Raw genomic sequence first — 19,069 nt, 5'->3', positions numbered from 1 at the left:
TGGTTTCATTCTCTGTCAAGTTCTTTCATCAAGGTATACCTCCTATCCCTCTAACCACACCTTACATTTCTCTGGCTTCAAGATCATTTCTCTGGCTTCTCTTACCCTAAAGTCCCAGGCCTAGTACTCACTGGCTCTGACTGACCAGGTTTTGTCACTACTAAGCTACTCACTGTGGCCAAGTAATGGGCCTAGTTTTGGAGTCAGGCAGTGGGGACCTGCCAACGGAACTACATATTTAGCAAGCTAGAGGGATGGTTCCCCAAAACACTGTGACCAACACATGTCTACTCTACTAAGAGGGTGGGAAGGCAGCTGGCCTGGCTCAGAAAGCTTTCAAGGGGAGTTCTTGGGTGTGATCAAGGGAGTTGAGGGGAGGGCTGAAGTGGTAGAAATCTCTGAAGACGATGAGTGGAAGATGTTCATGAGGACATCAAAGTCCTGAGGATGGCAAAACCTGTTTAGAGGGACTGCAAGAAGAGGGGACAAACCTTAATCTTCAACCAATGAAAGGGAAGGTGTAATAGGGAACAAGGGTTATAGCTGTATGACAGGGGGTGTCAGTTAAGGCAAGGTGACAGAATGGTTGTACATGCAGGGTGGTTAACCATGTTGTAATGGAAAGGCAAAGGTAGGAGGCTGGGTTAGGGTGGAGATACAGGGACGAGAGGACAGCTAGCCTCTTAGGTCTCCACCTTGTATGGTGACCAAGGAGAGAACACAGACAAGAAGCATGATAAATGCAGGTGTCAGAAGTTGGGCTGAAAACCTCTTATCCAGCAGCTCCTGGTGAGTGAGGTAGTGTAGGGGTAGGCCCAGACAGACTGCACTTTTAAGGGAGTTGTGGTTTCCTCCACTTTAACTGCCACCCAGTGGAGCCTCTGGATTTGATGGGCATAAGTCCAGGACGTAACAATCACAACCATTAACTGGCCAGCATTCACTCCAGGCTGGTTCCGCCAGCAAAGCTATGCAGTTGAAAAACTCTCCAGATCTGTCCAGGGCTCCTCCATGGAGATTGTTGATCCAAAGTCGGCTTGAAATCAGGATCCTACCTGCCCCTTACTGTGCTTATTGCCCCTCTGATAGGGGTTGCCTTACAGGGTAAGAACCTTGAAAGCAAGTTCTTCATAAATGTTAACTGTGGGCCCCTCCCAAGAAAGGTTTTGGACTTGAGTCAGAAAACTAGAAACTTTCCCTGTTCTGCCACTTGGTAGCGCTGTTAGCTTAGTCAAGCTACTCGGCTTCGGAGCCTGTTCTCTCCGGTCAGACACGGCTGATCTCTAACTCTAGTGTTCAAGTCGGTTGTCACCTTTATTATTAGTGACCTCTAACAATCTAAACTTACTTTAATCAACTGTCTGAATACATGCGCTATTAATTTTACCAAGCTTTCCTCCAATCTCAAGCTCTATTTGTTTAAGAAAGATCTCCAAGTTATGAAGGGAAATAAGATGCAGAATGTCTATCATTTATGTGAAAAACAGCAATAAAAACACAATTAAGCATCTCTGGGAGTAAAACATCTCTGGAGAGACAAAAAACTTTACAATGGCTGCCAAGGAGGAGAGTGTCTGGGGGAGGAAGACTGTTTTCTCACACCCTTTTACATCACGTGAATAGATGATCGGTTCAAAATCCTAACTAGTGTAAATAAAAAAGAAATGCAGGTACAGCATGACCCCATTTCTGTAATATTTTTACACCTTACTTTTTAAATAGCTATCAATTGGGGACACTTGTTCTGCACAAAGAATTTTATCAAGTGCTTTTAAAAAAAATAATCATTTTGTAGATAAGGAAACGGAGGCTTAGTCCTTGGCCAGGGGACTCAAACCTAGGGCAGACACTGGATCTTGCATCCTTTACAAGTTAGCTGCACCGATCCTACGTTTTTGCTCGGAAGACCCGCTAGGAGGCCGTAAGCTTTGAACGACTTCTCATCTCCTTCAGATAGAAAACCTTTTCAACAACTCCTTGTTCCGGATCTCGGCAGCGTCCGAATCACAACCTCGCACCTGCCAACTTGCCTAGCAACGTCTGTCGAGCGCCAGACAAATCCTGACATTGGAGGGGCACGGGGCTTAGTTTAGGCACAAGTTGTATACACTGGGAAAGTCACAAGGCGTCCGGGAGGATTCACCGACACGAGGCTTGCAAAGAAACGGTGCTCGGTCCACAAGTCCTTTAGTAATGAGACCCAAGCTGCTGGCCGAGCGTCTGAGTCGCAGCACCGGTTCTCCCACGAAGGGGCCGTGAATCCTCGTGTCAGGTCTCCTTCTTGACTGTGCCTCGGTTTCGCCATCTGTGAAACGGGCTGGAAGATGAGACCAGATCGGCTCTAACCTTCGGAGGCTCCAGGCCCGGCCGTTCCTTGCACAGGCACCTCGGGCCTCCTCCTATCACGGGTGATGAGAGGAGTGGGATGGAAGCGCCGAGGGCCGGCCTCCTTTCGAGGCCACACCTCCTCGACCGAGAGCCGGCCACTAGGAGGACGCTAACTGGAGAGCCTCTCAGAACCGTTTCCGCCAACGTACTCTAGGCGACGGGTGTGAGATGGCGGCCGCGCAGGCGCGTAACTGGAAGGTGCAGGAGGCTCCGCCCTTCGCCCCGCATCACGTGATAATCGGGTCTTAAAACCGCCCTTAAAAAAAAAAAGAGCCGACATTGTCACAAGATACAGGCTGACCAATACCGCAAAGGGAAACAGAAAAGTCCTTGTCACGTGGCCCAGGATCAAGCAAGGCTTCGAAACAGGAGACGTCTCGATGCCACGTGACAAGCTAAACAACGTCTACGCTCCTGTCACGTGACTAGAGCCCGCCTCCTAATTCTTTTCGTCCCTCCCTCCGTCGTCGGCTAGGCCTGCGTCGAGCAGAAACGCGGCGGCGAGGGGGCGGGGCTCCGACCTGTCACGTGGTCCCGCACCTCCCCGGCGCGCGCCCGACCGCCCGCTCGCCCCCGGCCCCGGCTCCTCCTCCTCCTCTTCTCGCCATTGCAGTTGGACTCAGCAGCCCGGTGCGCACCGCGTGGCTTTTGGGGGGAGACCCCGGCGGGCTGTGGTAGGAGGGCGGCGGCGGCTGCGGTCCGGGAAGGGGACGCCAACAAGGTAAGCTCCAATGTGGCGGCGGCTGGGCCTGCTCCCGCCTTTGCCCCTCCCCCTCCCGTCCTCCCCCTCAGCGCGGTCCCGGCTGAAGTGTCGTGGTGACAAGGCCGGAGGAGCCCCGCGCTCCCCGCCTCTCCCCGGTCCCCTCGCCCTAGCGCCTGGTTCATTCCCCTCTCGCCAGCCTCGCTCCCGCGCTCGGCCGTTACTCTCTCCCATTGTGCCGAGGAAACAAAATGGCGGCATCGGCGGCGAGGACCCGGTGCGCGCGCATCCGTCCCCCCCTCGCGGCCCCTCGTCCCGCGGCAGCGCCTCGCGCCGGGGGTGCGCGCGCACCGGGCCCCCAGCCGCAGCCTCCCCCGGGCCGGGCTTTGTCTGTGGCGGCGCCCCGCGTGCGCGCACGTGCTGGGAGCACACACCCCCTTCGGGCCTGGAGCATCCAGGCCCGCGCGGCAGGGGCGACCCCTCCTCCTCACCGCCTCTTCCTCTTTGTCCCACTCCCGCCCCGGGTTCCAGGAGGGTCCCAGGTCCCGGAGGCGGGAAACGTGGTCTCCTTTGTCTTTACGTGGCGCGGAGAGGCGGACCCCCTTCCTGGAACCCTGTCCCTCCGCGGATTGCAGAGGAGGCCTTTCTGGGTTCATTGGGTTCCCAAATCTCTGTTCAGCCAGGCGTCCCCCATATCAGGATCTAAACTTGGGGGAGGGTTTGAGATTTCCCTTTCCTTAGTACAGGTGCTTCATTGATGTTGAGCTTTTTCCACATTGCTTAGGATTTGCAGCCTCTCCCAAAATGGTGATACGGTGCTATATTTGGATGCACTGTAATCTGCAAGTTTGGGACCCAAACATGAGTGTTAAAAGCTCTCTTCTACTTTATTTCCTCAAGTAGTTGAATGACTGAGATTGTGCCCGGGTTAATCCTCCACCTGGATGAATTATTCCGGGCATACAGTGATCAGCATGCTCTCCCCCAACTCAGTGTCTAAACTTGGGGAGAGTAACCCATCTCTTCTCAGTATTTTCAAATTTTATTTAAAGTTGCTTGGGATTCTGACATTAATTTCTGTGATAGGTCTCCCTCTTCTAGAGTCGCGTGTTCCATATTGTGAATCTGTATTTCTGATGGCTTAGGAGTCTTTCCTTTTTACTAGTGGTCTGGTGGCATATTTGGGGCCCACGGGAAAACACAAGGTGTCACCTGAAGTTAGGACTCAAATTTAGTCTCTCTTTCCTTCAGGTGTCTGGTTGGGAATCTCCAGGGATTGCTCACAGTGCTGCCACTATGCATTGTATGTGATGCTTTGTGTGTGGTCTCGTGGGACGTACAGACAGCAGCCGCTCAGGCTGTGAATGAAGTGTGGGAACCAGAGGCTGGCTCATTCACAGCTGGAAAAAGGAAAATAAGATAAGGCTGTAGGGCACAGGCAGGTGCTAGTATCCATGTTCCTAGTCCTGGGGTCTTTGCTCCTGAGCTGCCTCTTGGCCATGTGGGCAGTTCCTGGTCCCTGCCATTTGCCAGTGGAATCTGTGCAGACCCTAGTGTTGTCTGGAGCTGATTGGAGGCTGGCAGTTACTGCCAGGCTTGGCCTTGACAGCACTGGACACTGACTTGCCAGTTTCCCTACCCTCCAGGAGCTTGAGCAAGCCTGGGAATCACCCTCTTTTTGGAGTGGAGTGGTGTCCAATTGTTTGCACTTTTGTTTTTCAGGATTGAACTCTTCCAATGCCTACAGGCAAAAGTTCCTTTAGCTCCTTCTAGTATACTTAAAAGGCTTTGTTTGTTTGTTTTGTTTTGTTTTTTTGGGGACCCATAGTCCTGGGAATGAGGAATTTAAGGCTTTCTTATTTTCTTAAATTCTTTCTGTCAAAAAAAGCCACAGTGGGAAGAGTGGCTGCTAATATTCATATGTCATATATACGGTGTTCATTTGCGTGCTCCTCTGGTTAAGTTCCCTAGGTAGGGACAGGTGCAGTCTGTGGTGAGGAAAGTCTGTACGTCTCTTCTCTGGTTAAACAGTAGGCAGCATCTTGTCTGTCTTTAGGCTTCAGTGAGGTGTGAGGGTTGGAAATGTTCTCACTTCTGAATAAGGCTTTAGAAGTTTTATTTGGGCGGGGACATCTCCCTCTTAATTCTCTGACCCGCCCCCCGCCCCCAGTTACTCTTGATTTCACCTTTTATGGCTCAGAGGAATGATTCCTTTTCCCAAGAAACTTGGGTTTGAACGTGACCTGCTACATTTTGTCAGTAAGGTTATTAACCATATGCAGTTTTGAACAATATGTAAATGTCACATTCTAGTATTAGCATATATGGCCCATGAAGTGGTAACATTTTATTCACATCATGCTTTGATTGGACCTTGACAGGAATTAGGATTTTCCAGGCTCTCTATATTGGATGCAAAGTCCTGAGAGAGGAAGATTTGAGTTTTTGTTCCCAGCGGAAGGGTTGGGAATGTGAGGCAATGGTGGTTTGACATGAGTCTACACACAATTTGTTAGTGAAGGGTGTCGGGTACATGAGTCTACACACAATTTGTTAGTGAAGGGTGTCGGGTACATGAGTCTACACACAATTTGTTAGTGAAGGGTGTCGGATCCTGAAGGGATGGAGTTGACTTCAGTTTCCTGCAGCAGCAGCATCTGACAATTTCTCCTGAAACAACTAGCTTCCCTCTTTGATTTGTTAATTAGGGTAACTTGGTGCTGCCTCTTTTTGATGCTAGCAGTGTTGTAGAAATAATAGTGAAAGCCAGCCATGCAAGTGTTTGCTAGGGAGCCTTGTCAGTATACTAATTTTTAAAAATGGTTTCTTGCCATATTTATACTCTGTTAAACTCCGGTGGGATTTTTCTAAGACAGCACGTTATAGGTGATCCCATTATAAATTGCAGTGGGGAATTCAGACAGACTTTTAACGTCTGCTGTTTTTAGATGCCTTGAGAAAGCAATGTCCAGTTGAAATTTTTTTCTCTTGTGAATGTCCATGTAATGAAGAAATTGAAAATGTACCCACTAGTTTCAACAGGAAAATGAATTTATTGTCTCGGCTATTTCCTTGGGGGCCATATGTGATCACCAAGGAGCATTTAGTCACAGAGTTAAATGCGCATCCTTTTATTAGAGTTTAAGTTTGCTCCATGCTATTTTTATAATCTTAGGTGATCAGTGAGAAGTAGTGCTGTTGGCAGTTTGAGGTCCATGGCAAACTTAATGTTTTCTTGAATGTTCCAAACAGCCTTCTTTCTTATTTTCAGTAGGATTGTGGTTCAAACTCAAGGGTAAGGTCTTAACTGGGATATTCTTCCAGGCCACTTGTTTTTTTGCTGTTTGCCTTTCAACTACTTTATTACTTTTTATCTGTGTGTGTGTGTGTGTGTGTGTGTGTGTGTGTGTGTGTGGTGTTTAAAGAATGACATTTTGCAAGTTAGGTTTTCCTCTACGTGTGGTACATTTGGATATTTTTTTGCAGGTTGATAATCCTTTGTAGTCATAATTTAAAAAAACTGTCTGAATGTCAACAATATGGAAATACCAGCCTGGCTCCAGGGCTCATAGCGGTACTTAATAAATATTTGTCCTGTGAGTGACCTGTGCAGAATGCTTACAGGAGGGGATACTAGCTGCCCAGTAAACTGGGCGGTCTGTGGGCTGCCCAGCGAGAGCTCACCAATGACCACAGCTTCACAGAGCGGATGTGTGAGCTGACAGGGTTGGAGAGAAGGTGAATTGAGTCGAATTTGGTGAAGTTACTTGAGTTTGTTTTTTAAAATCTAAGGCGTCAGCTCTGGAAAAACACTTTAGCAGTTTCTCACAAAACTAACAGGCAACTACCATATGACCCAGTAATTTGACTCTTCGGTGTTTATCCCAAAGATGTGAAGATTTATGTTCACACAAAAACTGATGCACAAATACTCATAGCAGCTTTATTTGTATAATAATAGCCAAGAACTGGAATGTCCTTCAGCAGGTGAATGGTTAAACAAATCAAGGTACATCCATACCATGGAATACTACTTAGCAATAAAAAAGAACCAACTGTTGATACACAATTTGGATGAATCTTGAGGCAGTTATGCTGCATGAAACAAACCAATCATGAAAGGTTACATACTACAATTCCCCTTACTTGACATCCTTGGAATGCCAAAATCACAGAAATCGGGAATGGGTTAGTGTTTGTCAGGGGTTAGGCATGGGGAACAGTTGGAAGGTGAATGTGACTATACAGGGTAACAGGAGGGATCCTTTTGCTAATTGTCGGGATCTTACTGTATGAGTGAGTATCAGTATGGTGGTTATGATATTGTACTTTAGTCTGCAAAAGGTTAACAGTGGGGGAAACTGGGTGAAGAGTACACTTAATCTCTGGTATTTCTTACAACAGGTGAAGCTACAATTATCTCAAAATGGAAAGTTTTCATTTAAAAGTACCCACTAAAATAATTTACATCTGAGTGTCATAGACCTTCGAGAGGCAGGTTTTTTTCTTCTTAACTAGGGGGAAAAACACTTTGAGAAAAGTAAAGAAGTTGAATTGTATGCTACATTAAAAAAATCCTCCAAGGCTTCCTCCTGAGAATAGATGGATGGGTTGCCTGTTTCCCCAGCAGGTGTGGAAGATTTCCTGTGCTGGCTTCTTTCACCTCCTTGTTACCTGAACAGCATATTGGAAAGAGGGTTTGATAATTCCCGCTTAGAGTCATGTTAAACCTTCTCCCTTATATCTAGGGTTTCCTGGCGGAATTCCCGCCCGTTCTTGGGAATTGGTTTGCTTTCCTGAATTGGTCCAAATCCTGAGATACAAACTGTTTTCTGTTCTCCACGATGAATCGTTTCCACAAAGTGGCTGCTGACACTACCAACCACTTGGGTTTAAGGAGCCGATTTTCCCGATTTCCCGACCAACTTTTCTTGGTATTTGGGAATGGGAAAGTGAAAAAAATTCCTTAGAACAGGCAGGAATTCCCTCCCAGAAACCCCAGTTATATCCTCTCACAGGCAAATTTTAAAACATTTCTATTGGTTTATCCAAGAGTAATTGAAATTACTCCTATGATACATTGCATATGTAGTTCTACAGTTGAAAAAGCATTTTCCCACATTGTCACCTTTAATCCTTATTATTTGCAACTATGAGGCATTGGTTGTGTTCATGTCATTTCTGATCAGCTCCGAAAAGGCAAGTGATTTGCTGGAGGTCCCACAGCTGCCAGATTGGAGAGCCCAGGTGAACGCGAACTTGGGGCTTCTGCTCTATGACCTGTGGGTGTTCCACAATGCCGCAGGGTTTGGGGCGGGGGTGGAACATTGGGGAACAGTGTGTTTTTCCAGGGCCCATCAGCTCCAAGTACAGTCACCGTTTTCTTTCTTTTTTTTATTAGTTTCAGGTGTACAAGACAAGGTAATACTTAGACGTTCATCATTTATATCCCTCACACTGTGAACCCGCCTATCCCCATCCATTATCCCTCCGACCTCACACCGAGCCATCACATATATATAAAATTATAGTTGGCATTCATTAATGTTTTTTTCTTTTTTCTTTTTTAATGGGGAAGGGAAATAGGACTTTTTCAAGTCAAGCTGTTGTCCTTTAAATCGTAGTTGTGGAGGGCGCAGTTCAGTTCCAGGTCCAGTTGCCGTTGTTAGTGGCAGGGGGTGTAGCCCACCATACTTTGTGGGATTCGAACTGGCAACCTTATGTTTGAGAGCCCACACTCCAACCAACTGAGCCATCTGGGCACTGGCCCATGTGGGAATCGAACCGGCAGCCTTTGGTGTTAGGCGCATGGAGCTCCAACCGCCTGAGCCACTGGGCCGGCCCCCCAGTCACCGTTTTCAGTCTTAGTTGCAGGGGGCGCAGCCCACCACCCTATGTGATTATTGAACCGGCAGCCTGTTGCTGAGGGCTCACACTCTAACCAGCTGAGCCATCTGGCTGCCCCTCTGGAAGCTCGGAAGCTCCTTAGCCCGTTGTCATCAATCTAGTTGTGGAGGGCGCAGCTCACTGGCCCATGTGGGAATCGAACCGGCAACCCAGTTGTTCAGAGCTCGTGCTCTCACCAATGGAGCCATCTGGCCGCCCCAAGGAAGATATCTTTTTAACTAGTTGTTATACACCATCTTCATCTTTTCATAAGAAAAAGATATTTTAACACTGAAAATATAGAAATAAAATTAAGCTTAGAGTAAAGGAAGGCCCTTTACATTGAAAATATTTGTGAAAATCTTTATTCCTAACTTTATACCTCCCTATGAACCAATAAAGACATTGTTGGAGACAGAACTTGGAACTGTTGCACTAGCGACTTGAGATTTGTGTTGGCCTTACGCATTTCTCAGAGTGGTGTCCATAACCAGATGTGAGATGGGCATCTTCTGCCTGGGTTGCTTTGTTGAAATCATTTTCTGTGTGTCCTTGATATGAATCTATAAATGTTTATGGAGTCACTAAAAAGTAGCACGTGCCTGTCATTTCACTTCATACCCCAGGGTAGGATAGTTCCAGACGTCACGAAGCCAGGAGCTGGGTTGGGTCCTTGTACATTTCAAAGCCTTTTTAGGACAAGCATCCACTTCAGGACAATTCCCCAGTGTTGCTGGGATAGCTGTAAGGTTTTGTGAAATCCTCTGGAAAGGGGTGGTCCACCCTCGAAGGTAAATGGGGCCATACCTGTTAGGGTGTTGCCACTATACCTGCTCGTTCTACAAACATTTGCTGATCCACATATGCTGATTTGGGCATGTTTCTTTCCCAGCAGCAAGTGCCATGAACGTCCTTCTAATTAGCGAGAAGTCCGAAAGATGGTCATCACGTAGCAAATATATGTTTTGTGGTTTAAACTTCTGTTGTAACTCCATGCAGTGGATGGGCTGGTTTTGAGAACAAAAGAAAGAAAGCTGGTTCCTGTGTGTTAGAACATCTCCAACCATACAGGTCGTGTTTAAAATCCTGACCCTTCACTGTCCACTCATTCCTCCCGTGGGCTAGTGAAAATTAGGCTTTCCTCGTGCCCAGGTTTGCATCATGAGCAAGGTTGCAGGAGCAGCTTTGTGTAGCCATTTGTAGCTTTTGTTTAGTTAGGTTGCTGGGGGCAGTGGAGTGTTGCGTGTGTGGGTATTACGGCTTCTCGGTAGCTAGCAGTGTTTCTGGTTAAAAAGTTTGATGAGGTTTCTGCTCATCCAGAAGACCTCTGTTTGTTAATGAGATGGATTCCCCGGTGTTTAAGATCAGAGCAGCTGGCTTCAGAGAGGCTGGCTTGGTTGACAGATCTGGGCTCACACAGAAGAGATGCGGGAGGTGGGTTTTGTTGTTGCCCTGCAAAGACGTGTTGGCTCCAGTTTTTAAACATTTGTTTTAGTTCAGGTGATGAGTACTCTTACTCACTTTGTCCACCTGCATCAGGAGGCATCACCACCAAGGCCTGGTCTAGGAGGAGGGCCCAGGATGAATGGACTACAGGTGGGCCAAGAGAGGTGGTCAGAGCCAGCCACAGTGCCGTGAGTCCCAACAGGGGTCCCTTCTGGTCCTGCCTCTTGGAGTAGAGGCACACCCCCGTTCCCAGTTTTAAACTGAGGTGAAGACAGCAGATGGAAATCTACTTGCAGGACATTTGCTGACAACAGGTGCAGTTGAGGGGTGTGTGCATGTCCAGAGACACTTTCCATCAGCTGCCATTTTGACACAATGAGTATCTTGATCCCCAGTGGGAGGAGGCGTTTTCTGCTGCTCACCTCTATTTAGTTAGATGGTGTTTATAGCAGAGATTCCTCACACCAACTGGGTGCACTTCAGTACCTTTCAAAGTAATTTTCAGAGCATGTAGTTGGGATGTAGACATCTCCAATGGTGACAAATTAGTTTTTGTGGTTTTTTTTTTTTTAAGTTTTATTGTCTTAAAGATTTTATTGGGGAAGGGGAACAGGACTTTATTGAGGAACAGTGTGTACTTCCAGGATTTTTTCCAAGTCAAGTTGTCCTTTCCGTCTTAGTTGTGGAGGGCGCAGCTCAGCTCCAGGTCCAGTTGCCGTTGTTAGTTGCAGGGGGCGCAGCCTACTGTCCCTTGGTGGGAGTCAAGATGAACTGGCAATCTTGTGGTTGAGAGGACACGCTGCAACCAACTGAGCCATCCTGGAGCTCAGCTCAAGGTGCCGTGTTCAATCTTAGTTGCAGGGGGCGCTGCCCACCATCACTTGCGGGACTCCAGGAATCGAACCAGCAGCCTTCGGAGTTAGGAGCGTGGAGCTCTAACCTCCTGAGCCACTGGGCTGGTCCCGCAAATTAGGTTTTTTTCAAGTATCATTATGGACTCATGGATTTGCATAAACGTAATGTGCTGAATCAATTTTAGTTATATATTTGAAACATGAAAAATTCAAACATTTTATTATGAAAAATTCAAAGGTGACACAGTTTTACAGTGACCACCTACCTGTGTACACACCCTAGGTTCTGCCAGTGACATTTGACTGTACTTACGTTTCACACATCTGTTCATCCATCTGTTCTGTTCATTTTTTCAGTATTTTTATGATGCATTTTAGAGTACGTAGCAGAAAGTTAAGTCTTCCCTCTGAATATTATCTAGAGTCCAGTATTTACAGTTTTTTCTTTTGAAGTAATGCACATGTCTTGAGTGTACCATTCAATGAATTCTGACCATTGCATACACCCAACCCCTACCAAACATGTAGACAGTGACCAACACCCCAGAAAGCACCCTTGGACTATTTTCCAGGTGTTCCCTGCCTCTGTTCCCCAAAGGCAAATGCTATTCTGAATTTTTTCTCATCTATTAGTTTTGCCTATTCTAGAACTTTCATATAGGTGGAAGGTGTTTTTCGTTTGTTTTTGTTTTTGACACTCGGATGTAGTGGGACAAGGCTGTATCAAATCTCTGAGCGTTTTCTTGCTTTCGGACACTGCAGTGTGACTGACCCATGCCCACCGGGTACAGTTCCTATCTCAGGCACTGAATCAGCCACTTCTTCCGGGAGCTCCTTGTAGTAGTTTTTAGACAACATCAACCCTACAAAGATCTGAGCCACCTGGAACCTTGATTTAAACTGTTATTTTTTTAAATTGCTAGATTTGATTTGAGGAGGGATGTGAGATGATGTAATATAATATAATATACTGGATCTTATATTAATTTTTGCTCCAAAAGACGCATTCATCTGTCTTATTTTGGGGAAACACGGTAGATGTACAATGAAGCATTGGTTCCTGCACCTTGTCAGACTTGGGTGGAAGGAGTTTGTGCTTCAGGATGTGCTAGCTGGCCACGTCTTAGGGAACAGGGGACTTGCGGGCCATGTCCCACCAGGTAGTCCAGGGCCTGGCACGGAGGAGGTGCACACTGAGTACGTGTTGAATAAATAATTACATCTTTAAACATCAGCTTTCGTTATCAGATTGATGAGGTTCCAGTGTAGATATGGCCAGGACTGGTGGCTGTTTAACATGGGTTCTCGCCATTAGGCTATGATTTCTGGAGGCCTGCATCTTGTTGTTTAGAATTGGTTTTCTGAGCTTTGGTTTGATTTTTAGATTACCTGCCATGGCTGCAGTTTGTAAGCGTGCTTAAGTTTACTGTGCATTAAAAAAAAATATGCAGAAATTGTCAAATATGTGCAAATGAATCCCAGTATACCCATTCCCCAGCTTCAGCAGCTCTCAATATTGTGCAGTCTTGTTTCATCCCTCTCCACTCCTGCCTCAGTGGAGTGTTGAAGAGCAAATACTAGGCATGTGCTTTCAGCCATAAAATTAATTTCAATATGTATCTGAGGTAAAGGTGTTCTTTGCGATCACAACCACAGTATCATTTGTTCCTGACTGAACTGTGCTGACTCCTGACTCCAGGAGGCGCTTTTGCGTGCACGTCACGCACCACTCAGCTCCTGCAGCAGCCTGTTGGTGTAGATGGCACCGTGGGATCTGCGCTTCATGCTCTGCATAGGTTGACTCATTCACTTTTCAGTCTCCTGCAGAGCGAGAGTGGCTGCTTGGCGTTGCAGGTATAGAAAGACGCTCCAAGGAAGCTTTAAGGCCACATGGTACTGCGGCTGGGCAAGCAGGGTTTCAGACCCAGGTGTGTGTGGAAGCTCCCACTTGGTGACAACCAAGTGGCTCACCAAGAGCCCACGCACAGCCAGCAGCTGGTCCCAGGGACTGGTCCTCCGCTCCCCTCTCCCTTTCCTTCTCCCTCCCCTACCACGGAGCCTTTGATCCCTTCGTCTTGCTGGCTCTGCGGGGGCATCACCTTCAACTCCATTCTTAAATTTTCAAGTTCTATTTTGGAACCTTTAAATTTTTTATTTTGATTGCTAGGTCTTCCTGAAGAATTGTGGGAAATTCTTGTTTTGGCCAATCACATCGATGTTTGTCCTAGAAGTGGCTGCCTTTCCAGGATGAGCCTGCTGCCCTGGCTGGTAACTGGCTTAGGTTGAAGGAGCTGGCTGCTAGGTGGTTAGCATGCAATGGGTGCATTCATCTTTTGCATGTCATGCTGATGGGTCTTTTGTTATTCTTGTTTGGAAGATTTCATTGTGGACCAGACTATTTGCACAGAGTGGGAATTGAGTAGGTTGTAGTCAGCATGCTATTTAAAGAGTCCAAAATTATAGTTATAACTGCGTTTGTCTTGAAGACTTCTATTGTGCATTTCAGTTATCTCGGCTTCTGCAAAGCTGAACCCACAGGTGTGTCCATGTGGTTTAGTGGTCACATCCACCTGACGTTTCAGAAGGTTCTTGGCCTTTCCAGGTTGTAGAGGCCTTTTGGGGCCCTGTGTCTCCTGCTTTCCTTATGTGTCTTCATTATCCTCAAGGACCAGAGCTCCTTCCTTCTCCAAATACCACAAGATTTTGCAGAACATTTCTACCTGTACCATTTTTCTGGCGGCTTGTTAATATTTTTGTTTTTATATTTGTAAGAATTGGCATACTTTATACAAGAAATGTTGAAAGACAGAAAAAGTAAAAATCATTTGAGTGTTGTGGGCCTGAAGTGAGACTTGGTTTCCAGAAACCAGTTTTCATTTTTAGGCAATTTTATAATTGGTTGTTTATAGCTTGGCTTAGTGGTGGTTACTTGGAAACAAAGATGTGTCCTGCTGTGCTAACAGGGCTCCTTCATGAGGCAGCACTGCTGTCTGGCTGCTGAAATTCATCTGTCTATGAAATACTTGAAACTAAAAAGGTTTTCTGATCTTATAGATAGCCGAAGTATTGATAACACCAAGGAAATCTGTCATAATTTGAAAAGATAAGCAAAATTTGATTTCCAGACACTACAGAAGAAGTAAAAATGGTAAGAAAGTTGTTTTTTAAATCATAGATGCTATTTCTTCATTCGTATACAAGTATTTGTAGTATTGCCTCAAAACATTTGATTCTGTCATTTTTCATTAGACTTTTAAAATTATACAACATAGTGTAACAATTCAAATATCGTAGAAATGTATAAATGCCCCCTTTCCCTACTGCCTAGAGAAAGAAAGGACACTGTTGTATTTTGTTGTACTTTTCTGACCTTCAGTCGTGTTCATATACAGTAGTCCCCTCTTATCTGCGGCTTTGCTTTCCGCGGTTTCAGTTACCTGTTGTCAACCGCAGTCCAAAATTATTATGTGGAAAATTCCAGGAATAAACAATTCAAATTCACCTCACTTCATCTCATCACGTAGGCATTGTGTCATCATCACATCACAAGAAGACGAGGATGGGTGAGTACAGTACAATGAGATATTTTGAGAGAGAGAAATACCACATTTACATAACTTATTATAGAATATTGTTATAATCTTATTTTATTATTTATTATTAATCTCTTACTGTGCGTGACTTATGAAAACCTATCAGGGGTTTATACACATAGGACAAAAACATAACATAGTATATATAGGGTTCAGTACTACCTGAGGTTTCAGGCATCCACCAGGGGTCTTGGAATGTATTCCCGCGGATAAGGGGGGACTACTGTAGTCTTATTTTCACACGAATGATAAAGCGTAGTTATGAGTTGTGCAGCTTAAAAGATAAGCGGTGGGTTGCTTTGTCTCTTTGCATTGTTTTTTACTGAGTTTCCACATTTTCAGCGTCCATTGCGAATTTTTGTGAATGATGATCGCCATGTGATGGCAAAGCATTCTTCCGTGTATCCAACCCAAGAGGAACTGGAGGCAGTCCAGAACATGGTGTCCCACACAGAGCGGGCTCTCAAAGCTGTGTCCGACTGGATCGATGAGCAGGAGAAAGGCAGTAGCGAGCACGCTGAGTCTGAGAACTTGGACATGCCCCCGGAGGACGAGACCAAAGAAGGGGCAGGGTAAGTTTGAAGTTTTATGGGTTTCTTTTTTTTTCTTTTTCCCCCCTAGGGAGGTTGGCCAGTGTAAAGGTGAGCATCTTCTTTTCTAAAGAAACTCCAGCCTCCCTGGGGCCTCTGGGTTCTGGCCAGACTGAATCCCTCACCATGCATTGATCTGTCCCTCAGGGAGCAGAAGCCAGAGCATATGACCAGAACCCTGCGGGGTGTGATGCGTGTTGGCCTTGTGGCGAAGGGCCTACTGCTCAAGGGGGACTTGGACCTGGAGTTGGTGCTGCTATGCAAGGAGAAGCCCACGACTGCCCTCCTGGACAAAGTGGCTGACAACCTGGCCATCCAGCTCACTGTGAGTGATGGCCTCCACTGGGTGGGGCTGGATGTTGCTTAGTGGGGATGAAGGGCAGCCTTCGATCCCACGCTGGTATCAAACTGGCAACCGTGGTGCTTTCAGCAGCACGCTCTGACCGGCTGAGCTAAGAGGCACACTCCAAACCCACCCTCGCACCTGTTAACGCTCACGTCTTCAGGATGGGTAACAGGCAGGATGCCCCAGAGCCACCAAGGTTCTGCGGACAGCGGCTAGCAGACTGCGATGGCACCTGGCTGCCAGAGCGCTGTTCTAGGGCCTCCCTGCGCTGAGCTTCATATCCAGACACCATTGAGTAGAGGGATAGATTGTACAATGGTTAGCTCTTCCTCCCCGATCCAAACCTGGCCATAAACAAAAACTTTCTAAAAACCATTTTAAGGGGTGGCCAGTTAGCTCAGGTGGTTAGAGCGTGCTGCTGAAAGCACCAAGGTTGCCAGTTCGTTCCCAGCGTGGGCCACTGTGAGCCCCGCCCTCCTCACACGCAGCAGCAAAATACCGGTTTGTTTCATTACAAAAGTATTGCAGAAAGACTAGCCTATGACATTGCTTGAGCATTTACTGTACCCCATCCTAGGCCAGGCGAGCTCTTCACCAGTATCATTTCATCTTCACAACGCTCCTCGTAGGGCTTTATCGTCTAAGTATTTGGGAAGATGTAACTAAGGTGCAGGAACACTGAGTAACTGACCCCAGCATCCCCAGTTGGTGAGTTCTGGGCTTCATCATGGCCACATACTGCCTCTTGGGGACACCGTCACTCTGGATTTAGTGACAGGATAAGTAAAAGAAGAAAGGAAAAACAAAAAAATCTCATTCCTTAGAAACACCATTCACTTTTTTATGTAAACATGCCTTCTGTCGCATGTGACTAACAATTTAGGTTTCAGGACAAAGATCAGAATTGAATGGGGAACTAATGCAATATAGTAGATACTTTTGGGGAGGTATTTAAGATGAATCCCTAAGCTTTCCTGTTTTAGTACTAAGTAACTTTTAATTTTATCCTCATCTATAAAAAGCATACTAATTGAAGAAAATTAAGTTGGTGTGTTTCTAAAGGAAGGACAACTTTTTATAAAGAGTTGGTTCTTTAGAGAAAGATATAATTAAAGTGTATTTTTGTTGATTTAAGTTAGTGTTTCTTGATGGCAGTTTTGTCCCCCAGGGGACATATGGCAGATTCTGGGGACAGTTGCTGTTGTCACAATGTGACAAGTAGGGGTGCTAATGGCATCAGTTGGGTGGAAGCTGGAGATACTGCTCATCACCCTACAATACACAGGACAGCCCCACGCCCCAGAATATTCCGGCCCGAAGGCCAGTACTGCTGAGGGAGAGAAACCCCAGTTTAGATTTTTCAAAGCGCAGTTGTCCTCCCCACGTCATACTTTTGTTTCCCTTCTAAAAAAAACATAAAAGCTTGAATTTTCTTCATCAAGGTATATAAGTGGTACAAAGAAGAAAGCATTAAGTCAGACTGTTGTAACCATCCTTGTAGACACATTCATTTGCAGCAAGTACATACTTTAATATGCAGCATGTGATATAAACTACTTCACACCATTTTTACTCCACACAACTCCTCCAGGTGTGGAAATTGCGGTGGCTGGGTGCTCATTCTGTGCTGGGCGCTATGCTTTCCACGCAGGGCTCACTTGAAGCCTCCTACAGCTTTGAGGTGTAGGTTATGTCAGTAAGTCTATTTTATAAATTAGAAACCAGTCTTAATGAGATTAATGATTTGTCCAGTTATACAACCGTCAAATGACAAAATGAAGATTCATACTCTCGTCTCCTCACAGAACTTAAACTCTTACCTGTTGCATTATGAAGCTCCCTGTGAAAATCACTTCTCTCTTTACGAAATACCCAGAAAATGTCCAAGACATAGCCATCAAGAGGGAGGTCCTGGCCCCCTGGATGAAGGGACTGCTATCTGTCATGCCCCAAGAAGTTGGCCTGTCGACTGCAGTAACAAGCAGGGCTAAATAGAAGTGTTGATTCCCTTGAGGAGAAAGTGTTTTGAAAGTTGCCTTTTCTTTTTTAGGCCGTTACAGAAGACAAGTACGAAATACTCCAATCTGTTGATAACGCTGCGATTGTGATAAAAAACACAAAAGAACCTCCATTGTCCTTGACCATCCACCTGACATCTCCTGTTGTGAGAGAAGAAATGGAGAAAGTATTAGCTGGAGGTAGGGAGGCGGAGAAGACCAGCAGGACTTGGGAAACGTGGTGTTCCCTCACTGTTCAAATGTGCTATTCAGTTTTAGACTGCGTTGCTAAAAGGATATCGGTGTAGTTTTGCCCACCTTTACTCTGAGATCATATCTCCCATTCGGTTTTGACCAAACCATTGCACTAAAAGTGAGTAGCACTTTTCAGATGATTGCACCATTTTGGTTTATCTTAATCTTTGAATCTGTCATCAGTGTTACACCTGGGTTTTCTGTTGAACCACTCTCTGGCCTTGGAAAGGCGTGTCTCAGGTGATGTTACAATTTTTAAAATATGGAAGAAAACCAGATGGTTTCTGCATAAACATCATGTTGGAGTTGTGCTAACAGCTTGTGGTGCCGCAGAACTGAGGGCTTCTTCGTTTGTTCTCCTTCCATTGGCTGCTTTTATCAGTGCAGTGATTGAAACGCAAAGAGCTGATACAGAGTTTGGATAAAGTTTTAAATAGTTGTGTGATTTTTTTTTTTTTTTTTTTTTTTCAAAACAAAACCTCAGGTGCTAATAATGCTTTCACAACTTCGGCAAGTCCACCCAGAGCCCCTCATGCGTCTCTTCTGTGTGGATGTTTATTAATCACAAATCTCACACCACAAAATGAAGGAAACAGGCCTTGTCCAAATCCCTGATACACAGCCTGCAGAAGGGACAAACACTTTGGTTTTGCTGCAGCATAGGCTCACACTTGGCACTCCTGTTGCTGTTCTTTGATTACCTTGGTTGTGATATCTGATTTCAACTACCAAAGCCCTACTAGTTTATCAATTTAGGGACGCTGGACCTTTGACCAACAGGACTCTCTCTGTCAAGGGCTGGGGCTAGGGCAGTCCCGCCTGGTGGGCAGAGGTGGTCCCCTTTGCTGCAGATGCCTCGGGATGGCTGTTGTGGGAAGCACAGAGGGAGTTCATTTCCACTCCCCCCACCTTTTTTGTGGGTTTTTTTTGTGTGTGTGTTGTGTGTGTGTGTGTGTGTGTGTGCAGGGTACCCCCTCCCCATTGAAATTTTTAGCATAGCTAATTTATTGGGAG

General features: G+C 46.1%; 1 protein-coding gene across 4 annotated transcripts in view; it reads left to right on the top strand.

Annotated features, from left to right (window-relative positions):
- The first annotated feature begins 2,851 nt into the window (after positions 1-2,851).
- The window catches only part of ILF3 (interleukin enhancer binding factor 3), a 30,054-nt gene continuing 13,836 nt past the window's right edge, over positions 2,852-19,069 (top strand). For all 4 annotated transcript variants that reach the window (XM_081075699.1, XM_081075698.1, XM_081075701.1 and 1 more), the window contains exons 1-5: positions 2,852-3,109; positions 14,329-14,422; positions 15,210-15,439; positions 15,605-15,782; positions 17,854-18,001. In XM_081075699.1, coding sequence (XP_080931825.1) covers positions 14,420-14,422; positions 15,210-15,439; positions 15,605-15,782; positions 17,854-18,001 — 559 coding nt within the window. In that variant the 5' untranslated portion in view covers positions 2,852-3,109; positions 14,329-14,419. The remainder of the gene's footprint in view (positions 3,110-14,328; positions 14,423-15,209; positions 15,440-15,604; positions 15,783-17,853; positions 18,002-19,069) is intronic.

Source organism: Rhinolophus hipposideros, assembly GCF_964194185.1.
Source record: "Rhinolophus hipposideros genome assembly, chromosome: 16".
Taxonomy (NCBI): Eukaryota; Metazoa; Chordata; class Mammalia; order Chiroptera; family Rhinolophidae; genus Rhinolophus; species Rhinolophus hipposideros.
This window is presented reverse-complemented; position numbering and strand designations above follow the sequence as displayed.